This window comes from Dromaius novaehollandiae, chromosome 1 (genome assembly GCF_036370855.1).
Source record: "Dromaius novaehollandiae isolate bDroNov1 chromosome 1, bDroNov1.hap1, whole genome shotgun sequence".
NCBI lineage: Eukaryota > Metazoa > Chordata > Aves > Casuariiformes > Dromaiidae > Dromaius > Dromaius novaehollandiae.
In genome coordinates, this window is record NC_088098.1 from 154,374,185 (window position 1) to 154,394,352 (window position 20,168).

The following is a 20,168-nucleotide window of genomic DNA, read 5'->3' on the forward strand; positions in this document are numbered from 1 at the left end:
AAGAGTCTGTTTCTTTTTTGTTCTTAATATTTTTATCAATCTACAGTTTTTTGTAGCTTCAGATCCTACAGTTAAAACTGATCGGTTGTGGCATGACAAATATACTTTGAGGAAATCAATGATCCCTTCTTTTATTACAATGGAGCAATCAAAAAAGGTATGAATAAAAAAAATCTTCTAAAGATTTTTTGGCCCTATGCTCTTATTTAGACTCATTAAGAGAATGCAGCTGAAGTTTAAATATTTGTCTTAAGAAGAGCTATATTAATTGGATTGTTTGTTGGCAGAGGAGAGCTGTAAGACTGTTTCTCCTTTACATTCTGTAACTGATTATCTTTGCTTAAAGGGAGTCTGGAGGGGGGGAAACAATTTTGCATTTAAAACCATTCTGTGTTAACAGTGAGGTTCTGGTTTGCTGTGGCTGGGATTGTGAAGCTAAAAGCCAATTGAAAGCTGACATAGTACCCTGTTATCCTTGAGGTTTTGGGGTCTTGTGTGTTTGTTTTCTCTTATACGCAAGTCATTTTTAAAAAATCGTCCTCTTGTGTTCAGGTCCTCCTAATAGGAAAATCCATAAACTTCTTGCATCAAGTTTGCCATGATCAGACTCCATCCACAAAAATGATTGCCGTTGCAAAGTCTGCAGAATCTCCAAAAGATGGTAGAGTATCAGAATTGGTCAACTTTTCTTTTAACTGAGCCCTGTACAATACATGGTTTAGACTACAGAGTGACATTTTGGATAGCATGGTAGGAGTACAAAAGTCCCACATGCCTTAAAATATAGGTATTTTAGTAGATACTTGCTTTTTACAAAAGCTGTATTGAGAAGCACATGTGCAATTTTCTTGTCTTTAATTTTATAGGTTTGTTAGATGGTTGTTAATGTACTGGAATTTTGAATGAAATCAGACATGATCAACCTTTCATCTGATATTTCTTTTTTGGCGTGTATTCTTGAATGCTGCCGTGAGAGTACTAGTGACTTCTCATCAAATATACTTTGTCATGTGATTCATAGTGATATTGAATTAATTCCGTGATTTTTAAAAATTATTGTATTAGTTGTAAGTAAAAGGAATGCACAATAAAAACAGAGTACAGAAGCCTTTCTATAATTGCACTCTATAATATATCTGAAGAAAATTGAGTATGTCGAATGGTAGTAAAATTATTTTTGAAGATTACTGAAAAGTGGGGTTGCCAGCTATTAAACATTAAGCCAAACAAAGTTTAACTTTCAGAATTCATTCAGATTACATCTTACTATGAAAGAAAGATTTCAATTTTCATGAACGAGAGATTAAATGCCATTTGCAGTTATTCTTTGGTGACATATTCTTTGCAATAAGGTTAGAGTTGTTATGATGAAAGATAGCAAATAGTAAACATTTAGAACACAGAAAATTGAGACTTCTTGTGCAAATACTTCGTAATGTTTTAGGGTGCTGCTACATCTGGGAAAAATGATGACTTGCTTTTTTCTGGTGAAATGATATTCAGCTTCTTTAACTTCTTCTTATAACTTGTTTAGTACACCAAAAAGAGTATTATTCATTGAGGTGTAGGTGACCAAGGTATTTTCTCTGATGCTGTTGTACATAGTTTATAGAAGTATAGTGAGGTCATGCTAGCATAACCAGCTTTTGTTAAGAGAATTATCTAGATGCTTGTCTTCTGCCAAGATCTTAACTTAATCTTCTAAGAACATCCTCTCTGCATGTTTTGACATCTTGTACAATATTTTTTCTGTTTTATCTATTCTCAAATACAATTTTACTTTTTCTCTTGCCTGTATCTAAATTTGAAACTTGATTTGGAAATTAATTTGGGGTTAGGTTTTATATTAACTCTTCACAGCATAGCTTTTTAGGATGAGTACTTCCATGAAAGGGGTTCTAATAATACAATCCAATTCCTGTCTGAAGGAAGGTTTTATCCAATAATGTGATTTTGTACCACGTGCAGTGCTTGCCTGGTCAAAGATGGCCTTAAAGTGCAAAGAGGGTCAGGGTTAGGTTAACAGGGGCTGTAGATGCATTTGAAATATAAGCTTGCCAGCTACTCAAAAAAGTCAAAATAAGTCTAAAATAGTCTTAGTTAGACTATAAATAATCTTTAGGTACACCACTCTCACCACTTGACACAGAGTTTATGACTGTGCTTTTCCTTTCTTTTTAGTTTGTATTTCTGTTTGCCTCTGCTTGGTTGAATGGAGGATCTGCACAAATATAGGTTCCTTATTATATAGGGGATGTGAGCTTCAGAGCATGCTCTTAAGCAAGCATGTGATCTTAAGCACTGAGAATACCAATTTCAGACAGAAGTGTAGTTTTAGAAATGATCATTATCTACTGTATTTGTAATGTGCTGCAGCTGTGCCAAGCTTATGGCTTGTAGCCTAAATACCTCACAGTATTGGACTACCTTAATTTTGTATGAGACTGCATTTGTATTCATGGGGTATTTTGCCCATTAATTCCAGAAAGAACATTCTGTGTCAATGATGTTGAAAATACATCCTGTCCTGCTTATATGTTGAGTCTTAGTTGTGTCATCTGGCAACATCCTGAGTGTCCCTTCAGATAATTACTCGTAATAAGATGACAGGGGGACAGAATGCCAGCTTGAATTCTGGATGCTTTTTCTCATTTTAAATCTGAACCTATCATGGTTTTTGGCTTTATATTTTTATTGCTTTAATTTGCTTTGAAACTAACTCTCATGTTTCCCCAGTTACTTTTGATGCTGTAGTGATAATTATGTAAAAAACTGCCTGAAGATATATAAAAATAGGATGTCAGAGATGCAGAAGAGTGTACAAGTCAGTCATTACCTGACAGGGCATTGTAGCAGGCACTTAGGGAAGAACAGTAGAAGGCTGCTAAAGTGATCCCAGCTCCAACCTCTAACTGTCAGCAGTTTGGGTACTTCTGAACTAGGAACTGTACAAGATCACTGAGTTCAGCAGCAAATTATGAGCTTGTCAGTGCTTCTGCCCAGTCCTTTCTTGACCCATTTCTGGCTTCCACAGTGTTCTGAGAGAGTTTTGCACAGCTTTAAAAACTTGTGCCTGAACCTTGATATAATTCAAGCAACCTTTCTGAGCAGTTATTCATGTCAAAAAGAGATGGTGCATTGCCTGTGCTGTCAGCTTGAATTTTGCTGTCTCAGAGAAGAAGGACTAGGGCCAGGCCACTTCTCTCAAGCCAAGGGGCAGTGCTAAGGAGAGGGGACAGGCCTGTTTCTGCTTGGGATATCAAGAAGTCGAGACTGGCCAGCGTGTCCTCAGCCATAGGCACTGCCTGATACATACTCACTCCTCCCTGAGTAGAGGCAGGAGCAGCAAGTGTGGCTCACTGGGCTTGTCATAGGCAAAGTAGACAATTGCCTGCTGTCCGTCAGCTTTGGCTGTGCCTCGAGTCAGCCCTGGGCCTGACCTCTGCATCAGGTAACTGAAGGTTTTAGCCCATAGCTCCTTTTGGGTTTGCTTGTTGCCTCTTTTGCTTTGTCTCTTAGGCTCACAGCATCTTCTGGAAAGAGGCTTGCAGGAACAGATCATCGGGCTGTTGCAGCTTCCTGTGAGCTCACTGTGAAACTCCTCTTTCAGCTTCTTACCCTTCAGGAAGTTCTTCCTTCCTACTCCAAAGCCGGCAGTGAAGCCCTGTAGCATTTCGATGGCTGATACCGCTACCTGTGCAAGCAGCCACACTTGAACTGCTCTTTTGGAGATGGAAATTAAGAGGCCAAGATCTTGGAGGGAGACTAGGAGAAAGCTGGAATTGATTGGGTGTTCTTACTGCGTTGTTACCATTGCCAACTAGATGAATCCGTTTGCACCGAATGAGGGTCTTCCCTTTCTCCCAGCAGTGGGTACAGTGCCGCTGCGTTCTGTGTTACCTGAGCAATGCAAGAATTGCTCTGTCAGATCAAACCAGATTTCTGTCTTGACTGGAGTGAGCTGCAGCAGAGACCTTGGTGAGATGCCTCCCTTGGTGTCAGTCAGCGAAGTCAGGAAAGGCTACTTTGAGGACTCTTTACCTAGTCAGTATTAATTCTGACATCTCATAAGCTTGATGTGTGTTACTTGAGCAATTAGCACTCTTCTAGTGTAGAGATTTTGAGCACAGGAATGTTTTACACAAGCGTCATTTTTCCTTGACATCTCGGTGCATGCTTGCACTCAGTGTCTCATGGCAGAGAGCTTTGCAGGTTACTGAATGAGAGTTTGGAAACCTCAGCATGTGTCGCTGAACCAGACCTTGCAAGGCTGCCCTCATTAAAGAGTGACTTCTTTGTTAGAGCTCCTCTTTGTTTTAAAGCAGGTTTATTAACTGGCCTTAAACTTAGCAAAAGAGCATGTGAAATTTAGTTCTGATTATTTCTGGCTAAAATACAATTTGAAACTTATCCTTGAGCAGGTAGTCCACTGACTTAGACTGATCTGGTAACTGGATCTTCAGTTTCTACCATTACCATAGAGTAATAGTTGTGGAATTGAAAACTGTTGAAAGTGTGAGTATATCCTTTCCTTAAAGCTGAGAAAGGCATGAATCTTATGGTAATTGGCAGTCCAGTTCTTAGAGATTACTCAAATTTGCCTGGAGAGGTTGCATTTGTTTTCCTGCTATCTCATAGTAGCCTTATTGCAGTTCCTTTCTTAAAAGGCTTGTAGTTGTAGAAGAGAATGAAATAGGCTGCCTGTAATATGGTAATGTTCTGCTTTCTCCCCCCAACTTGCTGTGATTAAAGGTGGAGAAGAAAGCACCAAGTTGCTGTCTTCCCCCAGAGAATGCAAGAATATTCCTTCCTCTCTCATTCTAACTTATAAGTAGGAAATCTTTTCTGTTGAACATTCCAATGGATTCTTTGATTTTTCACCCTTTGACATGAATTCTGATTTACATCCCCCTGAAAAAGAGCTTTCCCTAATTCTGTTCTTTTGGAGCTCTCCTGCAAATGGTTTGATTCTGCGTATTTCAGTATTTCAGCAAATTAAAATAAAATTCACTTTCTCTGTAAAAGTGATGAAATAATATAAGGTCCTACTGGAAGGTGAAGGCTGGGCACAGGTTAGAAGTAATATTGTTGAAGTATGGACTGCTTTAGACTTGCTTTCACTTTTGTATAGCTATGCTAAATGTAAAGTTAATAGAGTTAGTGGCAGCCTCTCTGCTTGTATGCTTCAACTTCAAACTTTCTTTGCCTCATTTTTGGAAAATACTTACTTAATTTGTTTTTTAGCTGCTGATTTGTTCACAGATCTGGAAAATGCATTTCAAGAAAAAATTGATGCAGCTTATTTTGAGACCAGCAAATACTTGCTTGATGTTCTCAATAAGAAATACAACTTACTGGAACACATGCAGGCCATGAGGCGCTATTTACTACTTGGCCAAGGAGACTTTATCAGACACTTAATGGACTTGCTCAAGTAAGAGAGCATGAAGGGTAATTTTGTTGAATTTCTGATGCTTACAGATGTGTATGATCCGCACAGAAAATACTTTTTTTTCAGAACTGGATGCTTTAAGTATCTTATTACTCAAAGGGTTTACTGAACATCTTTAAATTCCATTTTGGATTTGATTTCTCTGAGGCTGACATTTAGTTCTCTTTCTTGGGAGGAAGTGAGTACAGTACAATTACAGGATCCCCTGAAAAGCTGCACTGACATAGCTGTCTTTACTCTGACTCTAGGACAGTCTCTAGGATATTTGCATTTCTCCTGCTCCTGCCAGGAAGTTTAAGCACAAAACTTCAGTTTCTGGTGCTCTTAATGCCATTTGTGAGCATTGCCCTGAATGTTAGGCTTCTGTAATACTTCAAAAGTGTTTGGTCAAAAACATTGTGTCAAAACCCCTCTTTGCATCCTGAAAATTGTACTAATACCTCACCAGCCTCTTTTGTTTTAAGCACTGAGTTGCTCTCACAAGTATCAGTCTCACTTCTTAAAGTGTATTTGCAAGCTGGCTGGCTTTTACATCCTGTTCCTATTGCTGAAACTTAGCCTGCCAAGAATGTCCTTTACAAAGCTCTCCTTCGGTCTATGAGGCAGGCTTTGTATTAGAGCTTCTATTAACTTGTTTGTACACCAAACCAACTTTGGTGACCATTTGTATCGACGTACATGTCCGTGCTTTTTAAGCAAAAAATAGCATGAAGGTTGGTGCATGGAGTCAGTATTACGTTTGAGACAGAAGCAGTGAGGGGCTTTTCAGTCCTGCTAATGGGGGAGAGGAGTGCAAGACACTTGCCACTCACATGTCACAGCTATTCTGAAAGTTGCAGTTACGCAGAGGAGGTGGGCTTGTGTGCTTCCATCAGCATTTCTAAGCCCTCGGGATGACAATCAGTAAGTCTTTCAAAATTATGAAATATTATTAGTGGCTTGAATTATGAAATCTAATTAGTGGTTTTATATGTTAATGATGCAACTGTTGTTCATTTTAGATATATATGCAACTAAAGTTACAGAATAATTATCCTAGCAATCCTGATAACTTCAAATTACTGACATCAAATGAGAATGAATTTATTCCTAAATCCGCTGCTATTTAGATGTATAGCTGCACACAAATAGATAGTTTGAAACATGTTGCTCATTGATTTTCCCTGTGGTTAAGACAGGGATTTTTTCACTGTGTACTGCAGTTACTGCCAAATCACTATTTGCGAATAGCTCAGCGATGTGCCATAACTTTTTGTTTGTTTGTTTCATAACCTCCAGGCCAGAGCTTGCACGACCAGCTACAACTTTGTATCAGCATAATCTGACGGGAATTCTTGAAACAGCTGTAAGGGCAACTAACGCGCAGTTTGATAATCCTGAGATTCTTAAACGACTGGATGTTCGACTTCTGGAGGTCTGCTGCATCATGGTGGTTCTGACCTGAAATGATAAATGAGTAAAAATGCCTACTCTGTGTGCGTGTGTGTGTGTGTGCGCGCGTGTATTTATATATATTTATATATATATTTTTATATGTGTATGTATGTGTACATACAGACACATGTATGAAACAAAATTTTCATGTGCATATATAGTACATACAGTTTTTCCTTTTTTTTCCTCTGAAGCCTATTTTGAATTATGTAAGCCTCCTTCAAAAGTCTTCCCTTCTCCCATCTCCTGCCCACTGTCTATTTGTATTTTGATATGCAGGAGTGTGGTTATTTCGTTGACAATGCAAGGTCAAGTTTTTGAGTCTAACAGTAAGTGATGCTGGTGGTCCTGATTTGGAGTTCTGCAGGCAACTCCTACTGCTGCTGCTCTTACTAGAATCTGGGGTATGATTTCTTTGTGACTGGTAGTTACAAAGTGAAGAAAATGGAAGTGCATTTTGTGAAGGAGATCTTTGGTAAGAAACTTGTGTGGAAATGAGGAAATTTTCAGGCTCCAGCCCCAGAGGTGAGGGTTATCCAAATAAATATAGACATCTCTAGTAAGCCTATACTTTAGGCTGAGTCCTGTGTGAGAAGTCTCTCTTTCCCTACATTTCTTTTATTAGCTCCAGTGGAAAAAAAAAAGATGTTACAACACCTGGCAAGATAAATCCCACCCTTGTGTCAAACTTAAAATCATTTTTGCTTAATTTCCTGAGGGTACCTTTTGATAAGAAACTTCCATATTGACAGTGATGATGGCACTTGTTTTTTCATAAGCTTCGGGGAATGGAAGAGTAAATAAGACTTCTTCAGCACTAGTATGCTCTGGTTAAACACTAAAAGCAACATCTTTTTTTAAATACAGGTGTCTCCCGGGGACACTGGATGGGATGTCTTCAGCTTAGACTATCATGTTGATGGGCCAATAGCAACGGTAATGCCATATACTGCAGATTGTGAACATCTCTGATACCGGTTTGGATTGCTAAATAATTTGTTACTGAAATAACTTTTTATTCTGGAAAGTAAGATCAAAGAGACTTTTTTTTGGCATCCAGGACAAACTCACTGTATAAACAGTTGAGTTTTATAAACTAGCAGTGAGTGCTGAAAAACTACATTTAAAACATTCATTACTGAAAATCACTAATTCATCTGTTCCAGCAGAGATTTTAGCAAGTGCTTAATAAATGGAATGTTCTTTTTCTTCCATTATATCAAGGTTGTAGCAGCTAATTTGGGATAATTTGTAGAATGTATTTGGGGAGAACCTATTTCTACTATTTAAATAAAATTTGATAGGTAGTATTCATTAGAACTCCTGAGAAAATAGCTGCACTGTTGATTAGAATGCTTTTAGCCTCTATAATGACTTTTTTTTTAAACAAGACATCAGGTTGGAAGTCTGATCAGCAGAAAGAATCGTCCTTACATGTGTAGTTTGAGAAGAGTGAACTGTTTAGGCTTTGTCCCTTGTTCACTCTTTCTTATGCTTCCTCCCAGCTGGGACTGAAAGTGCTCAAAACCTCCCAAGAAACAGCTGACTCTTAACACATTGGTCCAAGTTCTTACAACTGGCATGTTGGTGGAACCTTAAATAGAGTCACTTTCTCATCCTGCAACAAATTGAAACTGGCAAAAGCATCAGAGCAGTACCGAGGACTTTTTAAACTTTTTATTTAATTTTATTTTGATACACCAAAGATGCCTATGTGGAAGACTCATTATAGAAAAGTAAATAACCTCTAGTGCATTTCTGCACCATTTTCTTCAGTCTTCTCAGGAATATAGTGTGGGCATAATGATGTGGGAATATTGTGCTGTGGGAATGCTTCCAGTGTTAAAATGAACAAATAAAATGGTGGCTGTAAGCAGGCACAGTTGAAGTGTGCTCCGGACCAGGGGAGATGCTACAGCTCTGCCCTCAGCAGTGCAGCTTGCAGCTGCTGTTGCAGTTAGTAAGAGGGGCAAAATCCTGAGTGTTGCTCTGCAATGTATTTTTAAATCTGCTTGTGCCATTTTTTTCACATACATGAGGCTCCTTTTTTTTTTTCTTTTTTTTTTTTTTTTTTTTTTTTTTTGATGAGCTGCTGTGCTGTTACAACTTTCAGCACTGTGTGTAAGAGATGTGCATTTGGGTACATAAAGGATAGTACGCTTGAGGGTGAGGTTTGAGAAACTGTTGAGAAATGGCAGCACTCCCATGTCTGAAGGCCTGCCCTGGCAGTTGACAGAGATTATACCATCTTATAGTGACTTCTACCCTCTCTTTTCCCCAGTGAGTTTTCTGGCCAGTTTCAATTGTTGTCCTGACTCCAGTGGTTTGGAGAGCCAAGGAAAAAAGCTAGCTTTAGTATTTTGGAGGCCCAAACTTGTTTTAGGTGGCATGTATAATTATGCATAGTTACACAGTCACACATACTTTTTTCTTTTTGTTCTGGTAAAGACATGCAAGAATTAGGCAAATATACTTGACAGTTTCCCTTTACACATTCTGATGCCTTTTGAAGTTGGACAGACTTGGTGCTTCAGAACTAGGGGGAGCTGGGAGAAGTATTTCCCTCCCAGCTTGCTAAGGAGCTCTGGAAATGACCCTCCGTTCTGCACAGACTGCTTCTTGTTTGAGGAAGAAGAAGATATCTTCCCCTGCACTGGAAATATCACCAGGACACATGGTATTGGTTTCAGGACAGTAGAAATGGGAAGGTTTGAGCACTTGCTTTCAAGTGACTGGGAACACATCCATATTTCTTGCTTGTCAGTTTTTGCAGTTGTCAAGTGCTTCTTTGCACAGCTCCTTGCAAGTGGTGGTGTGAATGAGGGCTCCCTTGCAGTTTGCCACACCTATTCTCAGTTGGGGATCTAGCTGCTCAGGCTCTCTGCAGTGCTGAGGATGCCCACCTCAGTGCTTGTAACAGAAGCTATCCATATCAGTGAGTGGGTGCTGAGTTTTCCTGATCAGCTACTGTGCTGCAAACTACTGCTACCCTTTGACTGTAGCTCCTGCTGAATGTGATGTTGGAATTGCCAGGCATTTCCTCCACAGATCAGGAAGAGCAGTGTGCAAGTGTTGGCGGAGAACACCACTGTCATTTTTTTCATAAAGCAAGGCAGCATCACATTTCCCAGCACCTCTCTCCTCATATTGCTCTTCAGGAATTTCACATCCTCCTGAAGCCTGAATGTACTTACAGAAATTGAGTGTTCCTCGGGTAGCACATCCCAAGAGCAAAATCAGGGAGTGCATAGGAAAGGCTTCTTTGTTTAGGCTACCAGAAGCTCTACATGCAGGACCTGCTCTGTCAGACAACCGAGAGCAGGACATGCTTTTCTTTAGAACTGGCTGATCCCTGGCAGACACATTCCTCCTCTCATGGCTGCCCCTCGTTATATGCCTTACCTGTGATATTCGCCTCCCTCAGAAGTATGAGAAGTGCCAGTGACCAACCTCTCAGGCCTGGGGCAGTTCTGCTTCAAAAAACAGGGAATCCTGATGCCTTAAGCATCAGTCTGTACCTCACCTTTTGGCCTGCTTTCACAGGGCTCAGGTTGGCAGCTCTGCCCTGCTCAAAATTGCCTGTATTTCATGCCTGCCTGCATACTTGGTAGCTCTTGAGGCTAGATCAAGTGACTGTAGTGTTTTAGATGTGGCATTTGGTAACTCTTTCAAGGTCTGCTGCTTCTGGTAGAGGAGGATTTTGCTTATTCTTACCCGCCCCGAGTTGGGTCCTTTGAGGAAAGCCTGTCATTGAAAGCATTGATCCAAAATCCCATTCCTCAGTGGAACCTTAACTTAGGGCTGACCTCTCTTATGAGGAAGAGCTTTGAGCTTATGCCTTTTGCTTTTGCAGTTTGTGATGAAGATAGTCTTTGGATAGCCATATCTTCTCATTCCACCTTACCACAAAATATTCAGCTGTTGCAATGCAGTACAAGGTTAATGTACAGCTTTTAAATGGTATTTTATTTATTAGTTGAATGTTTGGTAACTCAGCTAGTTAAACTGTTGAAGAAGCATCTTCCCAATAGCTGTGAGCTTTTCAGTGACTTGGTTCTGCCAATATTTACTCATACACTACATGAGTCATAACAGATGGTCTGTGAAGTGGTTCTCTGTCCCTCAGAACATGTGGTACATCTGTTAAATTTGTAGTGATCTTTTGTTGATTTTCTAGGTATTTACACGTGAGTGCATGAGCCACTATCTAAGAGTATTTAATTTCCTTTGGAGAGCAAAGCGGATGGAGTATATACTTACTGATATATGGAAAAGACACATGTGCAATGCAAAGCTTTTGAAAAGTATGCCAGGTAAGAGGGACCCAAATGGATAACATACTTGAAAACTGAATTTAGATGACTGCAAATTATTTTAAACTGTGTGTTATGAAAAAAAAAAAATCCACTGGGACAGGTTGATTTTATATTTTGTTGCTCCTCTTGACTAAAGGTTTTATGATAGATGATGAAGGTGAAACAGCATAATTGGTAATGGAAGTTTCCCCTGTTTATTGTTTTAATTAATCCTTAGTTGTGAATTTTGTAGCAGTGAGCAGATGAAATGTTCCATGTCTCTGGAAAGAAGAAACAAAGCAGTGAAGTGACTGTTTTAAAGGCAGGTGTTTTTGTGGAAGAGCCAAGCAGTAGGAATACTGTCATAATACAGCTAAAGTCATTTTACTTTTGTAGATTGCATTTTCTAATTTACATCTAACAAATTGCCACAGCGTGGTTTAAGGATTAGTAAGTTCAGTCATGTAGTGTAACAAAAGAAGCTGCCAGCCAAATCTGTAGATGTTTTGTCCTTTTATTGTTGACAGATACCAGTCATATGATGGAGATCATCTGGGTACTGGCTGAGCCCATGCGAAGCTTTGTGACTTCTTTGGCTTTCCAGCTGCTGCTTATACACATTACATGTTTTTCATCAAATGTGTTTTCGTCTAAAACGTATTGCTTTGTGGATGGTTAATAAACTAAGCTTCAGTATCTTTCTTGATTTGAAAAAAGAAGATAGATAAAAAAGGGAATCTAAGGCAATATAACATTTTAGTTACATTTGTAGCCTTTACTTTTCTGTAAAACAATCTCTTTTATGCCTAACTTGGTTCCATTACAGGGTTCTAGTTTTGAAGTCAGAGAAAACATCAAGTTTCCTAACTGCAAGTTCAGAATGGAGTAGGTAGAAGAGTTGAATAGATATTGTTTTCTGTATGTTTAAGATATAAACAAATAATCCACACAGTGGCAACTCTGCAAAACCTGAGCACTTTGAATATACATTCCTTTTGGTATAGAGCATTAAGGTACAGCACAGCGTAAAAGAAGTGCTCAGGTGTATTTTCCTTGTACGCATTTCACCTTCCCTCCACCAGTGTTTACTCCTTGTACTTACCATTACTTTTCTCAACAACCCTGTCTTAAGACTACACTAGGTAGCACACTCTAGCTCTTCTGTGTATAGCTTCATGCTACAGCCTGAAAGATGGACTCCTGGCGGGGGACTTCTTGCACAGATTTTATCCAAATACCAAGAAAATGTTGTCTCTTTCAATCATTCCTCTAGCGTGTATCTAGAAAACATGTTCTGGCTCTGGTTAGCATGTCAGCTACAGGCCTGTGGAGGTGTTATTTGGTTCTTTTTTCTTTTTGATGAAGGTGTCTGAGGACCTGCACAATGACAAGAAATATATGATTTTGACTCCTTGTCTCTTACTGGTGTCACTGAATGTTTAGATTTAGCTTAAGACAAAATGTTCTAGCCTCACTGAACCTTGTGCACAACCTGAACCAACCGGAGGTCTCATGTTCTTGTGCATTTCCCTTAGTGCTCCTGGTGGCTTTTGCGGCTCTCAGCAAGAAGGAGTTCATGACTTACTCACATATCCTGGCACCGAAGGCTGGACTTTGTGAGGATGGCATGTATGTCTTCCTATTATGCCCACCTCATGTTGAGAAGGAAATAGCAGGCAACTTGAGACTGTACTCCACGGACAATATTGCCATTGCCCTCCCCCATGAGAGACCCCAAACTGTGTCTCTGCATGTTTCAGTTATGGAGTCCATCAGACCTGTTTACCAGGTCACTTGTGGATTTCAGAAGCTCCAAGAGCTCACCACAAAAACTCTGTGGTTCTGGTGTGGCCTCTACTCAGCCTGGCTCGGAGGCAGGGAGAGCAGCTTTAAAAGAGACCCTTCTGGAGCTGCCTAGGAGAGGCAGCAGGAGCGAAAGGGAAGGTGCCTCCTGCTGCCTGATCCTTCTCCATTGCCTTGTGTTCAGCTTCCTCGAGGCCTTCCCACTGTCGCCTGCATTTCCCTTTTCCCTGTGCTGCAGGTAAGCAGCCTCAGCGAGGCAGCCTTCTGAGCTCCGGTGTTTTCCCCTCCTGCATTGCCTGGGCTCTGGCTGAGCTCGGACCAGAAGCGGCTCAGCTAGGAGGAGCTGATTTGGAGAGGGAAGTGGAAGGTGTGCAGGGTAGCGGCGCTGGTGTGCTGAGAAGGGATTGGGAGCTTCCGATGGCCCTTTGGAGCTGAGAAGATCCTAGTATCTCTGAGCATTTGTGCTGGCTCAGGCTTGACTTCTCTGCCCTAGCTGCATGTCTGTAAGGAACTCTAGCTCGGGAGGGATGCCCTTCTTTGTGACATGGTAATGTTTAGCAAGATGTATGTAGGTGTTTAGACTGAGGACCTTTTTGGCTGGTGGGAGTAGAGGGGTAAAGCGGGAATGCCAGCGTCCATGTTTAGTGTTGCTTGCATGAGTTTTGCAGAGCTTTGGTGTTACAGAAGCGCAGCTACTAGAGGCTGCATTGTGGGTGTTTTCACCCATGTGCCTCTTCAGAGAACTCCCCCAGCAGGAACTGCTAGCCTGGCTTGAGAGCTTCCCTTCTCCATCCCTTGCTCATCTGTTCCTGATGGGAATGGCTAACACCCCAGCTCTTTGCTTGCCTTTCCCTCGAGTGGTGTAAGCAAGTCTTTGACTTCTTCCTTAGTTGTTTGGGCTCCGAGCATGGGGGTGTCAAATGCTAGTGCAGGTGTAGCACTCCCCTTTGTGCTGTGTCCTTTGAAGAGCTTGGACAGTCGTGGTTTAGTCAACTGAAGGCTTGTAGTCTTGGCAAGAAGGTATTGGCCTGTATGTGTCTCTCTGATAGGGGGGTGAGTGTTGGCGGCCCTGGTGATCAGTACCTTTGGGACGGGCAGGAAAGAGAAAGGAAGGGCAGGGAGCTTCCTCCATTTTTCCTGTCTTCTGATAGGATTGGGATTTGTGGGCTGTGGTGGAGCAGCAGAGCCGAGTCTGCCCAGCTGACTCCCCCTGGGTTTCCCAGCAGAAGCACTGACCCTGTGTCTCAAGCACAAGTTCTTCTGTTCCAAGTCCATGAATTCCATTTCGTCTTGTCCATTCAAGGTGATGTCGAGTGATTTCCGAATTGCAAAATCTTGGGTGCAGGGGAGGCAGGAAAGGTCTGTGAGGAAAGAGTCGGTGGCCCAGAAGAACATGCACAGGCAGGGAGGCAGCTTTATGCAAACGGCATTTCTGTCTTTACTCATGTTTTGGCTTGTGTGTCCCCCGACTTCTATAATGACGTCATGGGAGTGTGAAGGGCTCAGTTGTGCAAGCCTGGCCGTAACTAGCACGCAGGGGGGTTCTGTCGGTTCCGAGACTCTGACGTGAATTGTCCTCCTGGACACGAGTTTAACATGCCCGAGGTGCAAGTACGTCTTTTCCTGCAGGACCAAAGTTTCCAATGGCAAGGAGGTGGCTTTGGAAGAAAGCCTGGACATGCAGGCACTGGCACAGTATTTGTTTCTTCTCAGAGCTTGTTGCTTCCTTCTTTGCAGAGTCCAAGGCTGCTCTTCAGCTCTGAGGTACTTTGCTGTCGGCTTTGTTAGACTTGAGGAGGCAAGGAACGCCTCTGCCTCTGGAGGGGGCTGGGAAAGAGGCTCTTGTGGAGTCTGCTGTGATTCACAGGGCTGGTCTGTGGGACCTCATGGCATGACTCCGTTTCTTCCTCTTCCTGGGAAATGCCATTTCCTTTCCTATCATTTCTCTGTCCCCAGTGAGCGCTTCTCTGACTCCAAGCCAGTGTTTATGGGTGTTCTGCCTTGCGGACTCCTTTGAGACGAGGGAGCAGGTAACCACTTTCATTTTCCTCGTCCCAGAGTTTTCAAGCAGGAACTATCTCCCATTGTTAGGGACTTGTTTTTGCTCAGAAGGCAGTTTGGTCTGTGTTCCTATTTCCCCCCTGCCAGGAGGCATTTCTTCTGCTTTGCCATGGAGCAGTTGTTTGCAGATAAAAGCTGCGTTGTCACCGACTTCTGTTTTGGCTGCACGTTCAGCAGCACAGGTGTTTAGGATGCTGGCCAGGCCCCTGTAGCTCTTGCTGGCTGAAGGAGGCCAGCATGGGCTTCTCTGGGTGTTTGCCTCTGAGAAAGGAGTGTGTGTTGACAAAGACATGGTCTGCCCTCTGGCTGGAGGGAGGAGAGGAGCAACTGGAGGGGCTTTGTCAACTCCCTAGAAGTAGTGTTCTCTTTCTAGGATAGCTTTATTGCCCATTCCCAAACCGTATGAACACCCGGGATTGTAGTGCTTTAAAGGAGTAATGGCAGGCAGTAAAGTCAAGCTTGCTCTGTTGCTATTAGTAATGTGAAGAAGGAATACCAGTGCATTCTCATCACCAATGTTAAGGAATTTCTACTGTTTTACCAGCCCGAGAGGTTATTTTCATTGACCCTATTTCAAGTTGATGCAGCCTAAAGTGTTGGAGACAGTCTTCCTGCAAATGTGTGAGGAATGAAGAACAGAGGAGCCGGCTGGTCTGTCATTCAGCGCAGTGAATGGCTCTGTAACATCCCAGCAGATGAAAAGGCAGCATTCCTTTTGTGGCAGTCTCAGTGCTTGTCTACAGCTGCATGATCACTTTGGCAGCTGTTGAGAGAGAGGACTTCCTCTCCCCAGACGTCTGCCTAGTTCCAAAACGTTGAATAGCTGCATACCAGAGAATTATGCCATTGACGGTTTTCTTGACACTGCCCTTCTGCAACAGAGATACCGTCTTCTGCAGGTGAGCAGCTGAGGCTGTAAGGATGACTTGCCTCTGGGTCTGTGTGGTGGCATGAGGAACCGAGCCTGGAACACCTGAGTCATGAACTCCGCAGTCCTGTCACAGCCATCCTCCATTTTGGTCTGAGTGTAATTAAGTAATGCAAATTCTGCTCTCTCTGTCTTTGAAGGCTAATTGCAAGACATCTGAGGAGACTGAAGAAGAAGCAACTGTGGATCTGTAGGCTTAGACTTTCAATCAAAGAGTGCATGGAACATTCACTGTATTTTGGTCTCTTGGGGGACTGCAAAGGTCTTTTTCTCTCATGATGCTCCGCAGGTTTTCAGCACTGTCTGATCACACAGTCAGCATGCTCTTTGGCTCTCTTTTCAAGGAGTTCATTGTGCAAAGTTCTTTGATCTTGCGTTACCAGCCAGTATCGCAGTTACCATCCAAGTTTCATGGCTGTTTTGTGGGGTACTCCGTTTGGCAGAATAAAAGGTTACCAAGCTGGTTTGATGGCTATTGCTGTCCTTTTGGTCTTTAACATACCATCTCTTTGAATTTTTTACAGAGCTTTCTGGGGTGCTGCATCAGTGTCACGTTCTGGCATCAGAAATGGTCCATTTCATTCATCAAATGCAGTATTACATTACATTTGAGGTACACTTTATTCGCCCAATTGGTTGCTTAAAAAAGAAGCACTTTTAATACCCTGTACGTGTTGTGTGTGTTAAATTTCAAAGAGCTTGTCCTCTAGCAAATCAAAATAGCCCAATCCTGAATCATTGCTCCAGGTACTCGAATGTTCGTGGGATGAACTCTGGAACAAGGTCCAACAAGCACAGGACTTGGATCACATCATTGCGGCTCATGAGGTTTTTCTGGACACAATCATTGCTCGGTGCTTGCTGGATAGTGACTCCAGGGTAAGTTGTTACCTTTGCATTAAGCTGTAGCTTTGTGCTCTTGGCTCATGGGTTAGCAACCCTCCTCTATTATGTTACAAGAACACTGGGAAAAGTCATTTTTCTCCCTCTGCTATAAGATTGGTGGTAGGCTTTGTACCTAGTCCGTGCACACACTGATGGGTGCTGATGATAGAACTTGCTACAATGTGAGCCAGTTGCTTTTGGTTCCAAGGAGCTGCATGCTCATGCAGCAACTGACTTGGGGCTTTGCAGAGCAATCTGTCTGGCTGTGTTTAAAAAGATTACATTTTTCCATGTTCCAAAGAGTGGTAGTAAGTTAAATCTCTTTCACTGTAGAACTGTCCTCAGTGTTTTGCTGTTGTACCATCTCACAGGGACTTCTCAACCAGCTTCGGGCTGTTTTTGATCAGATCATTGAGCTCCAGAATGCCCAAGATGCAATGTACAGAGCTGCTTTGGAAGAGTTGCAGCTGAGGTTGCAATTTGAGGAGAGAAAGAAACAGCGTGAGCTTGAGGTACAGTAATGTTATCACTAGAACATGGCAGTTAATTGAGGCATATATATATGTTTCTTGCTATATAATGCTCAGGGTTTTTTTGACAACATCTAGAGCTGAAACAAAAATTTAATGTTGGGACAAGTGTAGAAGTCATCAGTGGTAGGTAGTGAATTCAAATAAAAGCCCCTGAATGGCATTTTTCACGTCTGTCTTGCCCCAAAAGTCTAGGTGAATAGATTTTTTGGAGGACAAGAAGTTTAGGGCTGTTTCAGGTGAAGGGAATGGAAGCAGCTTGCGTATTCTAAAACTTTTCCCAGTGAATGCCATAGCTCCATGCCTGCCTCTGTACTGCGCGTCTGTGGGAAGTGTGGTGCTGGGATGAGACTTTGTTAACCTGAGATTTCCTTAATAGTCTCTGTCTTCCTACAAAGATTGTGAGAAGGACTTCTGTAACTTTTCCTTCTAAAGGAGCCAGGTCATTAATGCAGCTTGAATAGTCTCCTGTGCTGTACAGTTGCTGAGTGGACTGACAGTTTCAGTATCAGAGGCTATGTGTTTGTCTTGCTCTGGTGATGTTTAGTTGAACATGGTGGTTTAGCCAGGTAGAAGGTGGGCTTATGAGTCACTTCTGTCATGTGAAGCTTGGCCTATTCTTTCTTTGGTCTCTTTGTAGGGCGAATGGGGTGTAACTGCGTCAGAAGAGGAGGAAGAGAACAAGAGGATAAAAGAATTTCAAGAATCAATCCCCAAAATGTGCTCCCAGCTTCGAATACTTACTCATTTTTACCAGGTGCCCCTTAGTTATTTCTGTATATGGATTATGAGTTTTGATAAGTAGAAATCAATTTCAAATGCAGGTTAGGTGTTATTACTGCATTGATATGCGCCATTAGTGGATTTGGTATTCAGTTTTTGCTGCTCTGTTTAGAAGTCTGTATTCACCGTTCTTCAGCAGCTTTTTGTGATTATCTGTATTCCCCTGATAAAGAGGGCTAGTCTCTTCATTTAAGTCTCTTCCTTCTTTCAGGAGGGGAGGCAATAGGCATGTTTTGGTATAATCTGAAAAAATCAAATTCCTACTGCATTCCATTTGTTTTCTCAGCCTTTGCAAGTCATTGCTGTTAAAGACATGCAGAAACAGTCCTTTTTTCAGGACCTACTACTCAATTCTAAGGGTGCGAAAAGGGGCAATGGGTGAGCTGTTGGGGCAGTGTGCACAGAATACTTTCTTTGAGAGGCATTATTCTCCCATTGTCTTGCTTTCTTGCATCTGATTTGAAAGCTCCCATTCCTCAGCGAAACCAGGTGTTAGCTTGCAGGGAAAGCATGCCAGAAAGAAACAGAGGAGGGGGCACAGCCGCGTGTGCCGCAGCAGCCTTTTCAGGTTTGAACCCAGGTCCACTGGAAACCAAAACCCTACCTATAGCTCACCTCTTGACCTTCACACATGGGAAATTCTTTATTTCTTTTAGTATTCCTTTTACCTACTCTTATTTATCACCTTTGGCATATCTGAAGGTAGTTTTATTTAATGATGCTAATGCTGAGTTTGACCTAGAGCTGTTGGACCTGCTTTCTTCTTATTTTTTCTTGATATTTCTTATCTCTTCTTTCTTTTTACTTTTTACTTTCCATAAACATGCATTTAGACAAATATTAAACATGTAAACATGCATTGTTTCCCTAGGTAAATGAATGAAAGTGCTTTTTTGCTGAGATAACTCACCCACATTTTCCTTTTAGCTTGTAACAGTACAGTAGGTACAGGTTATGTACAGCAGTTATAATGGCGAATCCATACCTTTTCAGCATGTGCACAGCACTTCCCAACACTTCTCTCCAGCAATTTCCACCATAAGATCCATTTCTCTATTGCCTGTAGCTTCGCCAGGATTTAGCTACCCTGGATGAAGTGCTGCATTGCCCAAAGAGTTCAGTTCACATGCAGGTTTGAGGGAAAACAGGTCAGAAGGGCTAAGGTCAGAAAATGCTGGTGACTGTTGCTGGAGGCTGTACTGATCCCAGGCTATTGATGCAAGGACTTCCAAGTTTGGGAGCAATTTGCCTTCTGGGTCCAAATATGGCATTTTTCCTGCACGTGAAAAATTGTGCTAAATTCTTTAAGAATTGAAAGCCCGGAATAAATTGTCATTTGCATGCTCAGAAGAACTGCTAGAGGTTGGTGATAGAGCTTCTGTCTGCCTGGACTATATTCTGGCACAGCCCCACCATGGATTTCCCAAGCAGGACCTCCCTGGCCAGCCTTTGTCTGAAGGTCGTTGGGTGCTCTCCCTATGGATACGTCCACACTAGCATTTCAGCGAAGATCATGAGTGAGCTCTTGAAGGGAGTCTTCCCACACTCCCTACCTCCTGAGCTTTGCTCCGTCCTGTGCAGAGCTCCCATAACCCCTTGGCTGGAGCTGAAGGGGAAGGTGGGCTGCAGGTCCGTGCCTCCTGGGTCCTGACTGCTGCCAGGTGCACAGTGCTGGAGACCAGAGGAGAGCTAGCCCCAAATAATGCCCCCCTCCAAAGGCATACAGGCTAGTCACTGGGTATGCAGCACCCACTGCCCCACTCAGCAGATCCTCTGCGGTTCTGCGGTGCTATTTGCTGCTATAGGTGTCACCTACCACAAGTAGGTCCTTTGGAAGCAAGCAGTGGTTTCAGGCTGGTTTGGCCGGCCTTGTTCCTGCAACCTGGGACTATATTGAGGTGTCCTGCCTGTGTGGCATGGGTCCTGAGTGGTCTCCAAAGTCTTGTGGAGTTGGCCTGGGAGGTTTGGGGCAGTGGCGCAGGGGAAGTTGCCCTGCA

The 20,168-nt window shown here is 42.4% G+C and overlaps 1 protein-coding gene across 4 annotated transcripts in view; it reads left to right on the forward strand.

Annotated features, from left to right (window-relative positions):
- TUBGCP3 (tubulin gamma complex component 3) overlaps window positions 1-20,168 on the forward strand; it is a 68,290-nt gene that overhangs the window by 46,632 nt on the left and 1,490 nt on the right. For 2 of the 4 annotated variants that reach the window (XM_064503865.1, XM_064503866.1), the window contains 10 exons: window positions 47-157; window positions 553-661; window positions 5,245-5,434; window positions 6,731-6,866; window positions 7,754-7,822; window positions 11,064-11,199; window positions 16,498-16,586; window positions 16,721-16,852; window positions 17,230-17,370; window positions 18,029-18,145. In XM_064503865.1, the coding sequence (XP_064359935.1) occupies window positions 47-157; window positions 553-661; window positions 5,245-5,434; window positions 6,731-6,866; window positions 7,754-7,822; window positions 11,064-11,199; window positions 16,498-16,586; window positions 16,721-16,852; window positions 17,230-17,370; window positions 18,029-18,145 (1,230 nt within the window). Of the gene's footprint in view, window positions 1-46; window positions 158-552; window positions 662-5,244; window positions 5,435-6,730; window positions 6,867-7,753; window positions 7,823-11,063; window positions 11,200-11,708; window positions 16,587-16,720; window positions 16,853-17,229; window positions 17,371-18,028; window positions 18,146-20,168 lie in introns of those variants that run through there. The other 2 variants (XM_064503868.1, XM_064503869.1) reach the window with 2 other exon arrangements.